The sequence below is a fragment of the Leuresthes tenuis genome, unplaced genomic scaffold, assembly GCF_036924035.1.
Source record: "Leuresthes tenuis unplaced genomic scaffold, fLeuTen1.0.hap1 SCAF_12, whole genome shotgun sequence".
Lineage (NCBI taxonomy): Eukaryota > Metazoa > Chordata > Actinopteri > Atheriniformes > Atherinopsidae > Leuresthes > Leuresthes tenuis.
The window spans coordinates 25061414-25082953 of record NW_027325366.1 but is presented as its reverse complement, the minus strand read 5'-3'; the positions used below and the strand labels follow the sequence as shown (position 1 = coordinate 25082953).

The 21540-nt window shown below is 37.4% G+C and overlaps 1 protein-coding gene across 1 annotated transcript; it reads right to left on the bottom strand.

Annotated features, from left to right (window-relative positions):
* Positions 1 to 1114: 1114 nt before the first annotated feature.
* On the bottom strand, positions 1115 to 19710 carry htr1fa (5-hydroxytryptamine (serotonin) receptor 1Fa). The gene is made up of 3 exons (XM_072397706.1): positions 19608 to 19710; positions 6049 to 6163; positions 1115 to 5625 (listed from the first exon to the last, which is right to left on the bottom strand). Exon 3 carries the CDS (start codon positions 5622 to 5624, stop codon positions 4443 to 4445), a length of 1182 nt encoding a protein of 393 aa, XP_072253807.1. The 5' UTR covers position 5625; positions 6049 to 6163; positions 19608 to 19710; the 3' UTR covers positions 1115 to 4442.
* Positions 19711 to 21540: the final 1830 nt, after the last annotated feature.

Here is a 21540-nt window from a genome sequence, read left to right as displayed (position 1 = left end):
GCATGGCAAGACTACATTAGTGTACTGAAAATCAAAAGACAACTTTAAGAGAAAAATAACTCATGGGATGTGGGTGTTTAAAAAAAGAAAATAGATAAAGCATTGAGAGGAGAGTACACTAATGTTGTTTCTCCTGGCTTTTCTGATGACAAGATGACTATGAAAACCTCTCTTTTCAAGTCATTGAGCAGCAAAATAAAAAAAATAAAAAAATCTAATGTCTTATTTCATCAAAGCAGAACAAAGTCAGTATTTCTGTACAATGTGGTTCCACTCATCTGTGGAACTAGGCTTTTTGAAACATTTGTGAATATATTCAGCATTGCAATAGCAATAATTATGGCCTCACATATTTTACCAAAAGTATGTATGAAAGCTATGGGTCTATGTTGCTAGAACAATGAACAGGAGGGGATAGACTTCTAGGGGTGCCCTTAAAATAGAGGACCATAAAAGGGGAAGGCTTTATAGAAGCTAACTTGTACAGCAAGTCAAAGACAAGCCAACTCAGAGCCTCCTTGTTTCTGTCTGATGCCTATACTTTTTATACTATTCCTATGGGAAATTATGTTGTATTTTTACACACTAAGTGTGACATCAACATTGCTACTCGCCTTGACAGACTCTAATCATGATAGTGGTAGCTATTCAATAGTTTTAAGAATCAGAGAATGAAATTGGCAGAACTGGAGGATTTTCTTCTGACACGTGTCTGAGGTAGTAGGATGAAGGGAATAATGCACATTTTATAAAGTCACCTTTAACAAAGTTGGTCACTGGCTACTAAGTGGATGCAGGGTTTCTACGCTACTTTTTTTAAGTTTCCAAATCTGCTTCAAACAATGGCAACTGAAAACAACTAATTGTAGGACTGATTCTATGAAGAAAGTGGGGAAGACACAGAGAACACATGTAATTTATATAGATATATATTTTAGTGTAATCCATACTGGTGAGACATTTTAACATGGACTTATTATAGTCATTAATACTGTCATGTCCATATAAGACATTTAAAAAAAAAACTTGGTTAAATGTTTGCATTAGGATATTTCTTGTGATTTTAATGTTTATTTTTAATGAATGTTTGAGGCAGAGAGGACACACACCATTTCATTTATTTTATTTGTTTGATTGATGAGGCTAATTTAACATTATCACACATCCAGATTCACGAATCTCTTTGCTGTGGCTGTGAAGCGGAGTGTAGCAGGTCGTCACAACTTGAACGCATGTAGTCTTTCTTTTTACCACAAGAGGGCTCCGTCGCATCAGAATATTAAAAAAATACTCTATCAAGTCGGCTTATCAGTGAAACATAATTTCTGCTGTTACAGTACCACAGTTTTCATTTATACAGGGATATACGGATATAATCTCATGAACAACTTACTTAACTCAGAGAAGAGCTGTAACATCTCATCATTATTTAGACAGAGTTTACTGATCACACTGTCAGAGATGTGTGTAAGTATATCACACACCTTATACTATTTCAGTTACATACATTACACCTTCACAGTTGACTCAACTACAGTATTCCAATCAATATACCATGTGCTCTCTTGACAGAAAAGAAACAGGAGTTCTAGTCCAAGTATTTGAGTGGGAGTAAAATGGGGATTTCTCCACCAATGACTCTTACATTCAGTTAACCTAATGCTACCTATGGTGCAGAGTGAAGAAGGATGGGGTTTTTAATAGTAAAAAAAAAATAGATAGCTACAAACCTTAAGAAATAGCTGAAAAAAAGATAAACGATTGTCTAGGACACTGAATAAAAAAGACAGCATCTTATATAGCCGTTAACCCTGGATCTTAAAAGAATTTCTCCATATCCAGACATTAGAACGTTACAAGGGAGAGACCCATTACAGTATTTAAAAAAATCTAAATTCTGTTATGCCATGGTACATGTGAAGGCCTTCGCCCCCGAAATGTTTATGTCTGGCCAAACATGCTTTTGTCAATTATGCCAATTATGTACTGACACATGTACACAGCTCATGTCAGTGTCAGCTAAGTAGACTGTGTACATGCACGGCAGAAGTTATGACACGCATGCAACGAGGATATTACTCATATGTAAAGGATTGCCATGGAAGATTAGCATTTGGCAATGGCCAGGAGTTACACTGGGCTACGGGGATACACGACACCAGGGCTGTGTAGAGTTCAGCCCAGACATTCACCTTCCAGAGTCATTGGGAATCACTCAACCCCTCCACATCATTCTTCAGTTATGTGCATTTTCTGGCAAGTGGTGATTCACTGTTCTAAGAAATCGCCGCAGGTACAGTTTTCCTGAACATGTTCTTTGATTTCATAACAAGTATATTGCACATCTGTTCTTGCTTTCACAAGATATGAACCCAGTACCATAACGTTCATTTGCTGTAACAGCTTTGACCATCCATGATTAAGCTAAGTAAAGCACAGCTTGAGCTTGTCTGTCTGTTCTTTTCCAGTTGCAGCATACAGGCAGTTGGTACAGTTTATGTCAAACTTGGTTGTGTAAACTGCTTGTAACCAAAGTAAAGCTGTGTCAAGACCAAGACAGTCAAGTAAGTGCTGAGTTAATGTTTGGAATCTTTTTCAGTTCTTTGCCTTAAAGAGTTAGGTAACTGCCCAAGCCTAATCCTCTTGTTTTCCATCATCAGTGGTACTGTGACAAGCCTGTATTATCTGGTACATGCATTGGTAATATAATTAATGTAATGCCTAAAATATGTTGTCACTTGTACTTTTAAATCTAATAGATTCAGACTAATTGCAGCTGTAAAGTATATCAAATGAAGCAATTGGCAAAACTCATGTGCTCCCTTCATACAATTAACAGATTTCCTTAAAGCCACCTTGCAGATCAACCTGCTCATTTGTCAGTCACAGTACACATTGCACAAATTGATGGATTGCAAGGTAATAAGGCAGAAAGTGACTCAAGGCTCTATTTTTTTTCAAACATTAATGTAAATTGATCTTACTTTTTTGTTTAAATTATGTCAATTTATATTTTCATTTTAATGTATTGATTTAACAAGATATAAAGCTGCTTGTTACAAAATTCATTATACTGAGCTTACCAGCAAGGTCAAATTAAAGATTAAACTGACAAGCTAGCAGGTGCAGTTTGAACATGACTGACAGACCAACTGAAATTCCAGCATAGATCAGTAATGAAAACCTGTGTTGACAATTTCCTCGCTAAAATACAATAATTGTTTATTTATATTTTCTAAATGGTGTGTATTTACTACTTCTCATAATGTAGGTATTAAAAAAGACTGGTCAAAGAACAGCAATGCATGCATATCATTATCATGCCTTATTTTAGTGATATAGCCTAACCCCACCTTTCTTTATTTGATACTGAAAGATTTCATTGTCATCCGCTCGTTGCCCCACTCAGAGCAGAGGGTTCCCTGTACAGTCCAGGTCTTGGTATAGTTTTGTACAGTCATAATTTTACTCGTTAAAATGAATTCCCTAACCTTCCTCTTATACATACATACACAAATCCCACTTAATTCAGCCCTAAAATGGGGTTGTGAAAACTTGTACCAGTGCTGTTGAAGTATAAAAGGACAAAATCATAAAGTTTCTGAACATTTAGAATCATATCTGACTGGTGATTTTATGCTCTTGTGACCTTTGGTTCTCTCTCATTTCTTTCATATGAAAATCAGGTTTTGTTAACTTGAAATAACTGTCTGGAGTTGTTTCCAAGATGGATGCTAAGATTTGCCCCTGATAGGGTTATTCTGAGGCCTTATAAAACAAGCTGACAACCATCTTAAGCACCAACAAATGCTTGTCTCTCTTGTATTTTTGATAGATAACATTGATAGGACTTATGTTATATTTCTTTCTTTTTTGTTTTACTCTTAATGATTAATAGAACAGTCAGAAGTCATAAAATAATGACTATAGTATTTTACACACGACTATAGTATTTTACACATGATCCATATTTTAGTCAGCAATATTGACCTGACAGAATGGAAGTCATTAGATGAAACAGACATATTGGTCAGCTATTTCAATACCTTTAAATGGGGTTGATCACTCGTGCTCAGAACTCATAGCTCAAAAAGATCAGCACTGGCCTATTTCCTCAAAATTAACAAGCCAGTCTCCCTTCAAATACACCAATTAACATCAAGGAGATCTTAGGCTCTTCTATTAATAGTAGAGCTTAGATTTCAACATGGAACTTTGGTGCAAAGATCACTGCTGAGCTTATGCCATTTAGGCTGTTGAAATGTCTGACAGAGTGTCTGAAAATGGGCACCAGTCTGTTCCTCTTTGAGAGCATTCTTTCTCAGACACATTAGGTCAGTATTCATTATGCATTATTTGACCTTAAGCCCCTTGCTTTTGTCCATCTTTTGTTCCATACTTAAGTTAAATGGCGAGAGGGTTTGATCATACACAATTTGCTATCAGAGGTAATGGCTGCACCTAACAAGTCTTTGGAAAGCTTTTTTAAAGTCTTCATTAAAGATTGTGTAGATAAGGGGGTTAATCAGAGAGTTAAGGTAGCCCAACCACGTCAGAAAGTCTGCCATTTCCACTGAAGTATTGCAAGAGCTACAGGTGTTGACAATCACTTCCTTGACAAAAAATGGTAGCCAACAGATGACAAAGGCCCCTATTATCAACCCCAACGTTGATGCCGCCTTTCGCTCCCGTGAGCCTGAGATCCGAGGTCCTTGGTAAAACTGGCTTCGACGAGACTCGCTGTGTGACTTGTTTTGCAAAGCCTTTCTTGATACACGTATCCGTTCACGTGGCGTTTCCTCAGTGGAGCCTTCAGAGAATGACTTGTCAGCTGGGCTTATGGGCTCCGGACTCCGAGGCCCACCATCAACTTCACTGTCTCCAGCAGGGTAGGATGAAGGGATCATGCTTCCATTGGTCATGCATGAGTGACGGCTGGCTCTGCTGGCCTCCCTGCGCATATAGAGGGTCTGAGCGGCCTGGTATATTTTATAGTAGAGAATGAGAATGAGCAGCAGGGGAATGTAAAATGCTCCAAGGGTTGAATAAAGCGTGAAGGCCATGTGGTGGTGGATGATGATGCATTGGTCTTCATGTTCTGCATCCTCACTGTAGTGCCGCCACAGTAGAGGAGGAAGTGAGATGAGGATGGACAAGAGCCACACTACTGCCACCATTGCACCAGCCCTGGCCCCTGTGCGTTTGCGAGAGTACTCCACTGCATCTGTAATTGCCCTGTAACGGTCAATGGCAATTGCAGCAAGGTGTAGGATGGAGCACGTGCAACAGGTGATATCCACACTTAACCAGATGGTGCACACCACTTCACCCATGACCCATTTCTCCTTCTGGATGTAGATGATACTGAAGGGCATAACCAAGACAGACACCAGCAGGTCGGTCACTGCTAATGAGCAAATGAGGTAGTTGGCTGGGTGGTGTAACTTGCGGGTAACGGCAATAGCTGTGATCACCAGGCAGTTGAAGAATGTAGTTAGGATGGCGACCACAGACAGGGTGAGGGTAAGAAGGATTTTACTGGGAGGGAGTTTAGCTGTGTTAAATGAGTCATAATTGCTGCCATTTGTGGCAAATGCTCCTTCAGTCCAATTGGAGAAATCCATTCTGCAAAGAAAATGGAAAGACGGTTGTGAATTAGACATAAAGTTAGGTCAGGAAAAAGTTTTATTTTCCAAAATTCCCTTTCCGCTTAATGGACAGATGTGTGAACATATGTGTGTATGGCATGTTTAGTTATCTGGTCATAATCTGTCATGAAATTTAGAGACTCAATCCTTTTAAACAGGCACGTCCAATTTGGAGGAGACCTGAACTGGCTGGAGGGATCATTTATCCCTTCTGTCCAGTGAGCATCTCAGGATCTCCCTGGAGGAGCTGGAGAGCCTCGCTGGGGACAGGGATGTCTAGGTTTCCCTCTTAGATCTGTTGCCTCTCTGACCCAACTCAAATAAGCAAAAGATAATGTATGGATGGATATCATCAAATTGCCAGAAACCAGAAAGTAAGAATGTAGTAATCCTGTCCTACCTATCTACACTTGAAGGTGCCTTTGCACCCGGTTGGTTCAGTGTGCAGCAGACCGTCTCCTCAGATCTGTACTGCCTGCCAGATCTGCCATTACTTCAACTCTGTCACTCAGCACCTGGGACAAAGGTAAAGTGAGAGGGAAACTGTTAGAAAGGGAGTGAGTAAAGGGAAGATGAAGAAGATTGAAGAAAAAAAAACAATACCTACTTAACTGTTCCATTTCATATTTATTTACTCAAGTTTCTTACAAGTTCAGAAATGTATTTTGGCGCTCTGACAGAAAGGTTTCACACGTTTTAGTGTTCAGCTTTATATCGCTTACATACCTCACTTAAAACCTCTGTCTTAAAGACTTTGTTTTAGTTCTTGTATGTTTAAGGTCTGGTTTTAATTAGTCTAGTCTCCCATGATTGGTAATAAATGGTTGATTTGGAGACTGCTATTCATTCCTTGCTTGACGCATACAAACGCCTCTATCGAAAAACATTATACTAATATCTCACTTGATGTACATTTGTGGAGAAGACAACATTGACTGGCAATATGACAATTCATCAAGTCCCGAAAGAGTGTTTTCCAAGCAAAAGTAAAACTCCCATGACTGTGCACTTTCTCTGAATTTATTTAGTACTTACACACCACGCACACACACACACACGCACGCACACACACAAAAAACATCAATTATTCATGTGAAAATACAAAAGGCATTTATGATATACTGTCTCAGCTGTATCTTTATAAAAAGGCATCACTGCACATGCAGTTGAGCTGGTGATTGTATGTTGTTTTGTCTTTAAACACGTTTAATTTGTGTGACTTTAGGTTGGTGAGTTTAGGTTGGTTCACCTACATTTTCAGCAGCACTGTATCTCTAATTTCTTTTTCAGTATAATAATTAAGCTTTTTACATCAGTTCGTCAAAATAAATGCTAAATTAAATAACTGACATAAGAGTATTATAAATCTGTTAACCTTAATCTACGTCCAATTCCAGCAGACCAAATCTAAAAAAGTCACCATTCACACCTATGTTTTTTAAGTGTAGCTAATGGTTGTACATTAATTCATACAGTCACTGTGTTCTAATAAAACCACACAGATATGACTGTCACTGCAGCTCTCCTTCCCTCTGCATTGTTCAATATCCTGAAGACATGAGAGCAAACTGTTGCTATAGAAACCCAAGAAGTGCAGTGATTTTATTTAATGTGGCAGAGGCATCCAAACTCCAAGAAAAGTTTTCTATTGATAATGTTCAATTCCAAGGAGGCAGTTTGGGGTCAATGTGGGTGAGTGGGTAGGGCAACAAGGCCACATCACAGATGAATGAGTTAAGAGAACTGCTGGTCCATAGTTGTTGCTTACTGGTGTGATATTGTGTCTGATATTAAAGAGTTTCAGGCAGAAGATGATAAAACTTGGTGAGATCATTACAGTTAAATTATATGTCAGGCAATCTGAAAAGATAAGTGCAGAGGTATATGATGAATCTTGTTTTACTACTTTAATCATGACGTGGGTGCTGGCCATCTCTTAGTCACATTGAGTCACCTGGATCTTTTTTGCTTGGTGCAAAGCCTTTGCTGTATGAGGGAAATAATGTTTTTACTGTTAATAATTCATGTAAAAACAAAAATGCAGAAACAAAGATGAAGTGAATATATATTTTTGGGAAGAAATCCCTTATATTTACTGTACACAAAAACTGAAGGCATAACTTTTCCTATGCACTGGTGACAATGCCAGAACTGGAGTTGAAAACAGCTGTTATACAAGACTTACTTCAGAGAGTTCATTTTCACTACTTATAACAATAGTGGTGCAGCTGGCTCAATGCTAAAAAGAGACATAATGCTGCAATGACTGAAAAATAGACTTAAACCAGAAATCTAATCCTGAACAAATTATACTGTCAAGTAAACCAGAGAACCGTGTTGTGTCCTCATTTCGTATGATTATAGTCTTTAAAGAGAATTAAAATTAAAATGCAGTTCTACATTCCTTATCCTTGAATGAGCTTGGAAGATAAACTAACAGTATGCAGATTACTTTGTGAAGAAAGATAAATGATAATTACCGCTGCACTGATGTGTTCTCAGCTGTGTATCAGAAAAAAAGCTTTTCTCTATGATTGTGCAAAAATGTGTATCAGACAAACGGTATGGGCAATGTTCTTTAGTTTGTCTCGGTGTGGCCAAGTATGTATATGCAGAGATTGATGTATTCAATAGTGTCAGGCTTTCACTATGTTCAAAAAAGAAATCATCTGCTTTCGTTCTGAAATGTTCTAAACCACAGCTTTTCAGCTCAAGGCCATCTGAAGATAAGCTCCATTGAGGCAGCATGAATACGGTCTTTCCTGATCAGCCTTATTCTTAAGAAATTGTGTTTTACATGGATTCAGCAAGCTGTAAAAGCAGTTTCATTCACTGACTCAGCTTTCTAGTTTGTTTTTTTTGTGTTGCTACATTATTTTCACAGTTCATTATCTGCTCATTGTGGATAGGATGTGATAAGATAAGTGAGCCACTGGCGCTACGAAGTAAAAATTAACAGCCTCTATATTATCTAATATTAACAGATTTACTCAAGCTGCAGCGAGATTGAATAATTATGCCTCTGCAGTCTACAAGCAACAGATTTAGAATTTAGTCAACACAAGTAGGCTGACAAAGCAGAAACATCTCAAAATGCTTCCTCGACTTTCAAAGATGGATGCCATATAGTTTAGTCAGACCTCAACCAATGTTTTCTGAGTCCAATTCAACCACATATGCAGATGTGAAACTACAGACAAAGACGGACATGAATATAATTTCTATACACATTTCTATATTCTAAATGTCAACTTTAATCTTCTTTGTAGGAGGGAAATTTTAAAAAAAGAAAGAGACATCCCTATAACATTCAGTCAGAACATGTTTTATCTTCTCTTCATTTCTCCTCTTACAAGAACAGGGCGGCTGCATCTGTCACGTGGAGTGCAACATATCTTGGTCCTGGCAAGATGTTAAGCTGCCAAGTGGTGTTGTGACGGAGGGGAGCAATAGCTGATTGTGTGACTGACAGCACAAGAACGACGCAGAATAAATTACTTATGAGGACATAGCAAATCTCATTCGTTTGTTTGTCTAACTTTGTCTTCTCTGTTCTTTTTTAAAATTTACCTTTAACAGTCTGTAATTCTAAATTTAAAGAATTTAGAGAATTTCTTATGTTTATAGAATAAACATAAGAAACGTTGGATGCTTCCATAACAAGGGTAATAAAAATGATCTTGGATACTATTTGCTAATATGTGTTTAATTATTTGACTCATACTCAAAAGTGGTATCGCATTTAGTGATATCATTTCCATCATTTTAAGAGGGCTAAATTACAGTTGTTCCCACTTTGCAAAATTGCCACTTGACTTGTATCCCTTTTTTAAACTGGTCTGTAGCACTTCATGTGTGCAACAGCTGGATTGTATCTGTGCAAAGCAGCTGCACACCATGTCACTGTCAGCTCTCTCTACCTGGTTCATGCAGATAGAGGTATTAGCTGGCAAGATGCCCCATGTGGACTGAATTTCATGGAACTGATTCAACAACTCATCAGATGCATACAGAGCAGTTGCAGTACAATTTGTGACTGGAGTTTTCACACTTTATTGCAGGTAATGTAAAGCTGGAAATTGGGTGTTCAATGTTAAACATCACCCCTGTGCAATTTTTAATACACATGTTTATGTTTATGCATTTTATCCAAAGTGACTTTCATATGAAGATATAATATTACAACCAACGTTAAAGCTAACAACAAGCTACATAGAAGGAAAACACCTGTTCATGCTCTGTCTTCTACTTAAACTGTTTTTGTGTGCAAGTCAATCTTAACTGTCAGTTGTTTAAACCAAAACAAAAATATATACAAAAGGCAACTAAAAGTAAACTAGAAATGTGTTTTAAAAGGTCTTTTTAAGAAGAAGTCCTTTTCATTAACACTACTAAATGGGCTTGTGTGAAAAAGTAACTGCCACCTGTAGTGTTGCTTGAGGCTCTCCGGGTTGTGAAATGCAGTTATGGTGTTCTCATCTTAATTATTATTTTAATATTTTTTAGCACTAGTTGTGTGATATCTGCTATATCGGTAATCTGTCAAATATGAGTAATGCGCAATATGTGTTATATATGTGTTATAGTGTGTCATATCCGTCATTTTGATTCACTGCAGTATGTGCTGCTTATAAAGAGTTTTCTGAAGCACCATTTGTCCAAACCTGCCTGGTACTTTAACTCCAATAAACTTTTTTCAAACTGGTTTCAATAAACAGATTTTCTGAATGCTGCACAGATTAGATAAAGCAGGCCACTGTGAAAAGTGTAAAAAACATTGTTGGGGCTGCATCATTGACTAAATAACACTCAGAGCAGAGATAGGAGGAAGTGTGCTTCAGCAGTATTCACTGCGGTGTGGCTCTGTATAAGTATTTAAGAATATAACTGGTGTGAAAGCCTTTCAAGGACCACTGATTAGATAGGAATGTCTTATTTCTAAGATTCACTGCTTTGTTTTCATGATCATTGCTTCTTCTCCTCATTCTGCTTGCTGTCTCTCCGCAGATTAAAGTGGTCACAAATTATCGAGTTTGAATGTTGTGTTACAAACAGTAACAATGGCTCCTTTGGTGTATCTTACACAAACTTAACAAGTTATAGGTGAGATAGGGGAGTTTGTGTTTGCAACTAACAAGCTAACATTCACTCATTTCTAATGTCTGGACGGCAACAAAACGCATTGCTGTCTTGTTTAAATGGATATCCTGATGTTTTACATAACATTTGTGATGGAAATCTGAGAAAATTGTAAAGAGTCTCACATCTACATGACTTTCAATGCACCACAAGGGTATTTTTTCTGGATTTTCTGTAAAATATTTGGTATTTTAGTATTTTGAGCCAAATTATGTGAAAGGAAAATATACATTTTGATATGATTTCTTATGATAAAACTGCATGCTGGTAAGAGAAAGTTTTATTTCTATAAGGATTTACCTCCATAAGGACTTTTGAGTGGGTTTCTACAGCTTCTGACAAACAGCAGTGACAGTGAAGATGGTGTCCTAAAGTGAAGTCAAAGATTACTTTATTTTGCCAAGTTAATAACAGCTATGCTCATTCATACATTGGAATTAAACCCAAAAAATTATGACACCGTGAGGGTTTATATCATAAGTGATTGTTTCAGCTGCTTCCACCAATGGTGCCTTATTTTATCCAACATTAATGCAAAAGTGGCCAATGTCTGAATGATGAATATCATCACATTAAACAGACTGATGAACCCACAACTTCAAGGAGATCTCAAATTTTGCTCAAGTCCTGATATTTAGAAGATATCAGTTTACATGTAAGTGAGAGTAAAGAGAGTTATTTTGGAGGGATTCAAGTAATTTCATAGTTTATCAGTTGCTAATACAAGAACATTTACTTTTAAACACAGAGTTGTCCTGTTTATCTGACTTTTGCCAGGCAAGTCATACATTTGAGGACCCTTAATGGACAAATTAATTAACAAGTCTTTCATAGACCATGGTCCTGTCCATGTAGGGCATGAACCAAATTTGGGATTCCATAAAGATAACATTAATCCTATAGTTGAGCATGAAAGCAGCAGTAATATGTTGTGGCAATGCTTTGGTGCTTCAGGTCATGAGAAACTCATGGCAAAGGACGCTTCGTCATGTGGCCTGGGGGAGCTGGAGTTGAACCACCAACCTTCCAACCTTCCACCTACAAACCAACCAGAACAATATTCTAGATATTTACAATCAGGTCGATTGATTTCAAAACAAACTCTCATTACTGGCTGATAACGACCTCATGACTTATTTCCAGTGCAGAGAAAAAGACCCAAGCCTAAGAGGGTACATCAGTTATCCAGTCTGTATTCTCTCTGACTTATAAACACAGAAAACACTGCTGCACACTGGAAGAGGTAATGATACTCTAATAATATGATAGTTAAAACATGACTCTTACGCACACAAAATAGAAACACTGATGCATAACATTATCATGCCTGCATGTGCAACCCTCCCACACATAGAAAGTTGATGCTTTGAGTGCAGCTGGAATGGGTCATTCAGGTCAGGGCAGATTCTCTTGGGACGAGTGATGGACAAGAGCTCACAATAGGAGAGAAGAAGACTTAGAATGATATTTATTTTTAATAATCTCACACAAATTACTCTGCTGAGGCACAAGAATTGGGCACATCAGTTCTGAAGCGTAATTGACCAACTATTCAGAATTTATTCAATATTTTTGTCTTCAATAGTCTATAAAGAGCTCTCAAACAGTCAAACTACTTGTGTTTCTCACTAAAATTAAGCCACCATTGAACCACTAGCAGAGGGAATCAATAGACGTTTTAAGTGGAGCTTGTTTCAACCTAAACGGAAGAGGTCCACTGGGGAAAGCCAATAGGAAATTTGTATTCAAACCGCTGAAAACCATTTTAAAGTAATTTGCTTATAGTACATACAATTAATGACAGCCCTACAAATTAGCCCTGACTCCTTTATGGAGAAGCCATATTGAAAAGCAATAATGATATTAGAGTTGACCTTTTGATTTTTTTTCCCTCAAATTTAGAAAGTAAGCATTCCTGCTTTGTATCTGTAGAAAAAACACTGCCTATTCAAAACTCAACACAAAAGCAAATCAAAGGCCCACAAAGACAAAAAAATTGTCTGTTTAAGCTGTCTTTAAAACACAAGGCAAGTTATTGAGTGGGGAGAATGAGTTTAGATTGTTTTGTGTTTACTAATCAAAGTGAAGAGCTGGAATTTCAACTATTTTCTTTCAGAGATGACAAGTAAGTGGCAGTAGCAATTCTGCTGTGGGATGTTTTTTTGTGTTGATCCTATTCTAATGGCTGTTTTACATAACTCCATATGCTGTATGTGGGAAAAGATGTACACTCCCCCTGCATCTAATTTCTTAAGAAAAATAGATTTGATTTTCACCATCCTTCTATAAACACTGTGATGTCAGTGTGCTTGTCATTTAAAAGGTGCAGAAATATTCTTAAATATAAACATAACCTTTTATTGCCAACATTTGTTTAAAAAAAAAAGGAAATAAAAACATCTTAGTTGCTCTTGGTGTCCACAGGCCAATGTGCTTGCTGTTGGTTCTGCTGATCTATCATCGGGAAGGAGATGCCATGTTGTAAACACACAAATGTTCTTAGTAGCAGCTTAGACGTGGTATTTTCAACCAAAAAATAACACTGTTTATATTTTGAAAGCATACCCACCTGTCAAAAAATTTAACTCACCCTTGCTTCATAACCCTGACTGCATGGTTTGGTCACTTATCCTAACCAGTTTGTCTTTGTGCAAAAATGAATCAAACCTTACCTAAAGCATTCACAAATAATAAGACGTACTTTTTTTATCCAAAAAATAATTCCAAAGATTGCTCTCTGTACGTCTGCTCATCTGTCTGTTCTTATCCTGTTTTGACAACGGTCATCCAATCTGCTTCAGGCTTGACGGTTGTAAAGTCGGTGACTCGAGTGAGTTAATCGTACCGTCATAAACGGCATAACAGTTCAGGCTGTCATTCTGAATTTGTGACTTAAGAGAAAATGAGTTCGTAGCAATGTTGGAAGCCAAAGACAAAAAGAAAAAGAATCTTCCTGTCCGATCTTTATGGACATTGTATCACAAAATGCTTCAGACATTTTCTTGTAAAATTTTAACAAATAAATGCACGTTGCCATTCGTGCCATCATCTCTGAGGCCATGAATCGAGAATAACAGCCTGAACTGGAAGGTGAGCTACTTTATAAACCTTCATTTATTTAATGGTATTATAGATCTACTCTCAGTTGACTTTACCATAAAAGAGAAAACACAAACTAACCTTGTTGGCTGTTTTTTAAACACGTCACTCATAAATGTAGAACTGACCAATTAAAAGAAAAAACAGAGACATCAGAAACTACTAAGGACATCACTTATATCATCTGACATAGAACCTGCTACCAAAGTGACCATCTTAATCTGGTCCCTTGTGAGTGGGATGACTTTAGGAATGAGGTGAATGTTGCTATAAAACAGGACAAAAAATTGCTCTTTGAGCGAGCTGCGTTGACTGACAACTGAGAGAAGATCATCTGACATTGTCAAAAAGATGAGTGCACACAAGATTATTTATTAAGCAAAGGGGTGTTCATGCTGGACAACAGTTTACATTGAATAGTGAAGACAAGTAGTTTGCGAAACGATAGGGCAACTGTGTAGGACTTTACTTTCAGTTCATCCATTTATCTCTCTGAAAGCGGATGACAGAAGCATTTCTGTGAATGTCTGGACTAGGCCATAGCTGTGCGGAAAATGAAATCAATCAGACAATAACTACAAAGTAAAATCTCACCGCACATACAAACAAGGAGAGTATGTCCCAGTACACCAAAAACTGACACCCTGGGGCACACTTTTTACACTTCCAAGATAAAAAGCAAAAATTATTATTCTCTTATTTTTTGGCAGAGTCATAAAGCATTTGAAAGTATGTCTTACAGTGTGGTCTGGAAATTTTTTGTGTTTATGGAAACACTTTGTGCTGTTGTCTCATCTGTGCAGCATGTTTCAGTGTTTCTGTATTAGCCTACCTTGTTGCATTGTTTGCAATGGGAGTTCCCTCTACTACCATAAAATGAAAGACCACCAATTGGGGAATTGGGCCAATGCTTATTTCCTCTTATGTGCTGCAAGGTAAATTTCTTTTGCAAAACACAACTTTATGACTCAGTTATCAAGTCATGAAAACTGGGTTATTTTTCATAGTAGAGTTTAGGGGCGTGAAGATTCTACAGGGGACGACTGGCATATAAATGTTAAGAACTGGGTAAGACTATCTTCTTTGGGAAGGATGTGTATGTTCTGGAAGACTTTCAGGCCTTTTATTAGCTCATAAAGGTGAGCTGGGGCTTAAAATAGATAGCTGGATGGACATAGACTACACCATGCTCCTCTCTCCATTCTACCTTTGAAATTACTTACCAACAATAATTCCTAACAGTACACAAAGCTCTGGAACCAACAGTAAAGCAAGTGCTGTGTGTTCTATATTCTTCCAAACCCATATTGCAATGGACTTTATAGCCTCTAGGTACTGCTAGAGGGGCTAAGGCTTCTTCTCTTGTTTCGCTAGGAGTTCCTTTCATAAAAGACCCCATCAAGGTCCACAACAGGGACCACTCCACAGTATTAGATATGGCCAGATGATATATGGCCTTTAAAAATGTACCACTTCAGCGCTTAAAGGTCACTCAGAGTTAGAAGCTCACCTTTACAGATTAATTTACTGTGTACTCTCCTGAATTAATTTCTGCTACTGGTACAAGCAAATTTGTTCGGTACTCCCTCCATCTGTCTCTTCAACTGATACCGTGAGTATTTGTCTCACCAGCACACATACACAATGCAGCATACGGGACCTGTGGTTGGGTTACTGTGTTTGGTCTCTGCGGTCTTTTAAGGGCCTTCAAAAGTCTTTGAATACCCATGATAAAACAACAAGAACTCACCAGCATGTGGTTCCTCTTGGCAGCACCCACTTAATTTGAATTCTAATTTACCATGGATTGGTGACAATTAATTAAACACTGCTTCTTGAGGGCTTGGGCTTTTTCAGGGTAATTGAAAAGCAATTGAGCAGTTCTTTTTTAGAATAGACAGAGCAAAATGATGGATATTCCAAGAACACCTCTCTCCATTGTCTATCATCGGTGGGCAAGATATATATAGACTGATTTGACTGGGGCTCTTGCCTCTATGGAAAGTTAGTGAAAAGCTGTATATCAGCCATGTGTCGGGGGCTTTGTTAGCAGGCAGTGGGAATTAGGAAGAGCTAACTAAGTTTTTTTTTTTTTTTTTTCAAAGAAATGCATAAGGAAAGATGTGCCAATCTCTCTATGACTGACTTGGTAGGTCCTTCAGGGATATCAAAGAAACAACATTTCATAATGAAGTTATATAGAAAAAATCCTTACATTATTAAATAAAGACAGAAACTGGGATGGTTTTAAGACTAATTTCCTTGAAGATTAGGCTTACAATGTCCTTTTCTGATAATTGACAGGGTTGGCTCGGGTGACCCTGAGCCATTCATTTAGTTATGCAGCAATAGGCCCCAGCTGCTGGGGTACCTCCCATGATGCATTGAGCACTTCTCCTCACTCTGTTATCCTTACCCTTCATCAATGTGTTTCCATGACAGATTGTAAAATGTTGAACCAAACCAACACCCTGAGGCAATTTCCTAATAGAGAATAAAAAATTGAACGAAAGCTACAGAATATGTGAAAGCAGCCACTCTTGACTATATCCAAAAAATGCCATGGGAGAATAGTGGTGTTGGTAGGTGGTGTTAAGCTCCCAACTTTCTTGCGAGACAGCAGTGGCTCAAATCCTGTCTGCGATTACTTAATTTTGCACGTCACTCCCAACCATTAATTATAAGGGTTACTGGTTTAAAGTAAGAATTGATGATCACAGATCGCCCACCAACCAGTTGAGGAAGATGAAGATGTTTTTTTCAGTGAATAGGAAGTCCACTCCTCCACTTTTGCCCCCCACCCCATGAATGCTCAAGACTGATATTTCAATTATTTGTCCTCAGCTCAAAAACATCTTGTGAATTCTGAATTGGAATGTAACTAATTGAACCGGACTGAATTGGACAATAATGAACTAAATTAAATTGGAATGTATATTGAACTTGTACTCAGTTTACACTTTCTGTATGAAATTACCTGAGATGAACGTTGCTGTAAATTGGTTCAATGTAAACTGAACTGAATTAAGGTCAAGGCCAGTCTGATGTGGGAGAGGTCTGGACAAACCTCTTCAGCACAATATAAACAAAAAATGACAGTCCTATGTAACTGTACAAAAATAAAAAATGCTGTATCTCCTACACCTTCACTATGACTCATCTGCTTTTTTTTCAGTTGCCAATTTTCTTTTCAAAGTTGTGGTTGATTAGTCAGAGTCACCAAACTATTTATACTTCAAACTAATGTAGTAATAGTCTAAAGTCTGCAGTCTAAAGATTGCTGATATAACCTCTTAGAACTTCTAATGTTCCCATTTTTCAGCAACATGTTAAGGTCAGTGTGCATGTATTAATGTCATATTCAGATTTAATTGTAAGGATGCTTTTATCCTTTCTCACATAATGCACTCAGGGTGAATTAGTGGGATGGAGAGCTTTTGTGAAGCCCTGATGTGTTTCTGTTGTTATTGTTGCACACTTATTATGTCATGATTTCCATTTTACTGTCACTAAAGGATTTCTTATATTTCATGTTCTTTATTTTAAATGCTTCTCTTTGCTTTTGCTTTTCACTTCTTATTGATTTTTTCGAATACTTTCGAGCTTTTAACCTTGTTGAAGAATATATAAGCAAAGATTATTACGAATACTGTGAAAGATGCAGGGAATGCGGTTCTGAGACATATCCACCATCTAGCCCCTAAAAAATGAAGGTTGCTTCTTTGCAACTGTCTACCAGCAGACAAGCCTGGTAAAGCTATATGAAACACTTAAGGGAAATAAGGTGTAACCAGTGAGATTCAATGAACATATATCAAATGTGAATACATATTGAAATAAGACCACAACTTTACCACAATACAATCCCTACAGTTATCAGATTACATTATACTGACCCTGCTATGTCTAACTGTATCTTGAATATAAATTATCATTATCATTATCAAATTTTAAATTAGTGATGATATCTCTACTGACAACCAAAAAGTTGCAGTTTCCCGTTGAGCGTAAACGAATTATGCTTAACTATTCTACTTACATTTAGAGTGATATGTAAATTTTACCAGGGACAGGGGAGAATAACCGCTATTATCAGATTGGCACTTGATAACTAAACTAAACCGAATGAGCTGCACTGATTGCTTTGCTGCTGCAAGGCCCAGACCATCAACAGCCACGACATGTCCTTGGCTTGACTCCTCTGCTCATCATTGGTGTCCATTATTTCTCTTTCCACCATAACTCCTGTAGTCTAATTAAGTACCAGAAGTAAATGTGTATCCATGGCTAAAGAGAGCCGCCAGTCTTCAATGTTTCAAATTATTGAAAGGGTTCTCAACCTTCTGAATGGGGACATGACTCAAGTACACTTGGGCATGGATATTTAGATCTAATAACAATTTCCAGTGCAGGAAAATTAAATGTCCTCAGTTTTCTGAGTTTCTGTAGAAAGCAGGGTGGTTAATATGAATTAGAAATTCAGCTTACAAGCAGAACAAGACAAGCCCTGCGTATGTGACAAAATCATTTTGCTTTTCTGTTTCCACATTCTTTCTCTCCCATCAAACATGTGTTTATGTGATATAATCTGAACCATGGCCACAACTTTTCCATTATAACAATCTTCCTGTGACAATTTCCATACTGTTATGTGCACACACTTTTTAACTGTTGATACCAGATATCTTAAAAAAAAAAACATTTTCATTTAGTCTAATCATTGATTTTGACAAACGGATCAGTATTTGTCTTCATCTTTAGCGATAGAGTGCATGCACACAGTCAGATGTGCACATGGTCCTCATAATTATGCGATAAAGCTTTGAAATCTCTCAACCCTGTGTTTCCCTCACTGTCTTTATCCCACCCTGTTCCGTCTGTAAATAAATCCTACATAAATGCTGCCGCACAAACCCACACACACACACACTTCCTTCACATGCAAAGCTTTCTCCTTTTCAACACACATTCTCCTCCATGTCACACTTCATGTAATATTGTGAGTTGGATCTTCCATGGGTTGGTCCAATAAAACAAGTGAACCTCATTTCGCTGCAGCAAAACATAGTCACAAGTGAATTCCATCAGGTATTTGGAGGATCTATCACTTACTTTTATAAACATCTACCTCAGCCTTGAGCAGATATTTGGACATATTGGACACACAACAAAACACATGCAGCCACTTGAGATTTTGCTGATGGATCTCTCATAAATAGAAAGATTTCCACATTATTACTCACACATGCTGAGGTCTGTGCAAGAGTCAATCAATACCCACTGTAACAGCAGTAGGTATATTCATTTGTTTTCTCTCTTGCATAATTAAATTCACTCTCTAATTATGATGCCGTGAGGGTAATGTTTTAACTCCAACGACTCAGACGCATAAATGTAAAATTTGGATAATTTAGTTGCTACTTTGTCGAATTACATGCAAGAAATATAGTTATGCTTGGCAAAAAGGTAAAGTGCGCTATAGCTTATTGAAAAAAAAGAGAACGTTGCATCAATATTTACAAGGCCAAATACGTGACAACATTTTTTTAAATTTATATATATATATATACATATATATATATAAACCTTATCAATCAAGCCAAATATGCACACATCACAAAAATCTGTCTCTGTCTAGAAAGTACTTCTCAGATTCGCTCAATTGACTCACACACCAGCCTGTCGCTCAGTAAATGTAGAACTTGCTGAGGATAAACTTACCCGGCTTCCGCTCCAGTGATTAAATGACTGAAGAAACCAGGCAGCACGACAAGATTTTTACAATCCCCATGTATGTTCACTCACTGCTCCAGCTCCCTGTCGTTTACGCCGACACCCGTTTGGTGTGCTGACGGAGAAACGCGCGCTCGCGGGAGCGAGCCTTTTGGCCATAGAGCAAAGATAGGTGCGTCAGTCCGGGAGGTGTGAAGACAAGTTAAGTAAAAACAGCCACGGCAAAGTGAGACACGCATTTTCTTTTGCATTTGATTGGGATGTTTTCCAGAGAACATCTGAGTGTGACCTTATTTCAGTCTCTCCATGTATTATTCATGTAGCCTAATTTGGGAATTTGTGGTGGAACGAGGCTCAAAGGTCCACACAGAAACATGATTTTAATCAAAACTTTTCTCTTTCATTCATGTATGTTTACATCACTTTAGTGATTTTTACTTGGTCATTAGTGTACCCACAGTTTTATATCTGAGGATGTGGCTGTTGCTCAGAATTAAGTTAGAATTAAGTTAGTGACATGTTCATTTTCACCATAGGTGGTAAGTAGCATGCTCCTTCCACAGTGGTAGAGCATGAGTCATACAATTTTTAAAACAAATAAGCCAGAGATGTCCAAGGTCCTGTTGCTCTGGAATGAAATAAAAATATAAGAAAATAAATTTTAGCCCTGTTGAATTTTTGGAAATAATTTTGACGGATTGCATTAAGAGAAGTACTTTAAATTAAATACGTACAAAACTAAGGTACATGTGTTTAGACCAATATCTTGCTCCGGTCCCTTGTATATCAATAGGAAAACATTGTAGGGTACTTTATTTAATTTATTGTCAAATAAATAAAGTAAGCTACTGCTTACTAAGCTACTGCTTACTTTAAAAAAAAAAGACTGATGTACAAAATGTATAGAGCCTCTACAGTATTGTTCAAATAATTAAGAAGTAAATCATCTTAGTAGCATTTCACCCTAACTGTTTTTGATTTTCAAGTCACTTTTCATGAAGAAAATACAGAAATTTCACAGTTCCGCTTTGTTGCCAAATGTTTCATCACTCCTCTTCCATTACTTTTGTTTGGACAGAGCAAATACTGACAAAGTGTCCTTGACTTCAGACACTGGTTTCTGAGTTTCTGAATCCAACAATTAAGGAAATCATAAGTTGCAGCCTGACATGTTGAGCTCCATTTCCATCAATTGCTTGGATTTAATGTGCATTATAACACACTTAATGTATAGATAGAAATGTTATGATATAAAAGGCTGTATTCAGGGAGCATTGTTTTTTAATTCATTTTTTTAACTTTATTCTCAGTAAAGTCTGTGATGGCAATTGCTAAGATTTCACTAAGACCAATGTCAATTTTGCTAATTGATACGATTGTTTATCAATTCGTTTATTGATTGTCGACCAAATTTTCTGTGTAGGGACAAATATACAGGATTTAGCATCAAGGCAATAGCTTGCTATCTGACATGCCAAACAGGATAAATGTAGACTTTAATGTCTTAATTACCTCCATACAGATAATGTAAATTAAATTCTAAACTGATTAGAACATGATGTCAACATGAAACTTGACAATTGTGAATCATTTTACACCAAAGAAAACTACTTTTTTTCACATCTCTTATACTTTCAGACTACATTTCAGTCTAACCTACCAAAAACATACCTCTCCTGCTTAAGCCTTTCACAACAAATGTTGCGACTGCACAGTGACACTCATTCACCCTTTCCTCTCTCATCACTTTCCTCGTAAGCACAGCAACGATACAGGGGTGTCGCTGAGCTGTCTGCAGCCTGAGTGCTAATGTTAACTGTAGCAACAGTAATGTGCTTAGCATAGTGCTGATCGTATTACAGCTCAGGATATTTACCACTTGTTACATGTAACCTTCTTAGTTAGAATTGAATTGAATTGA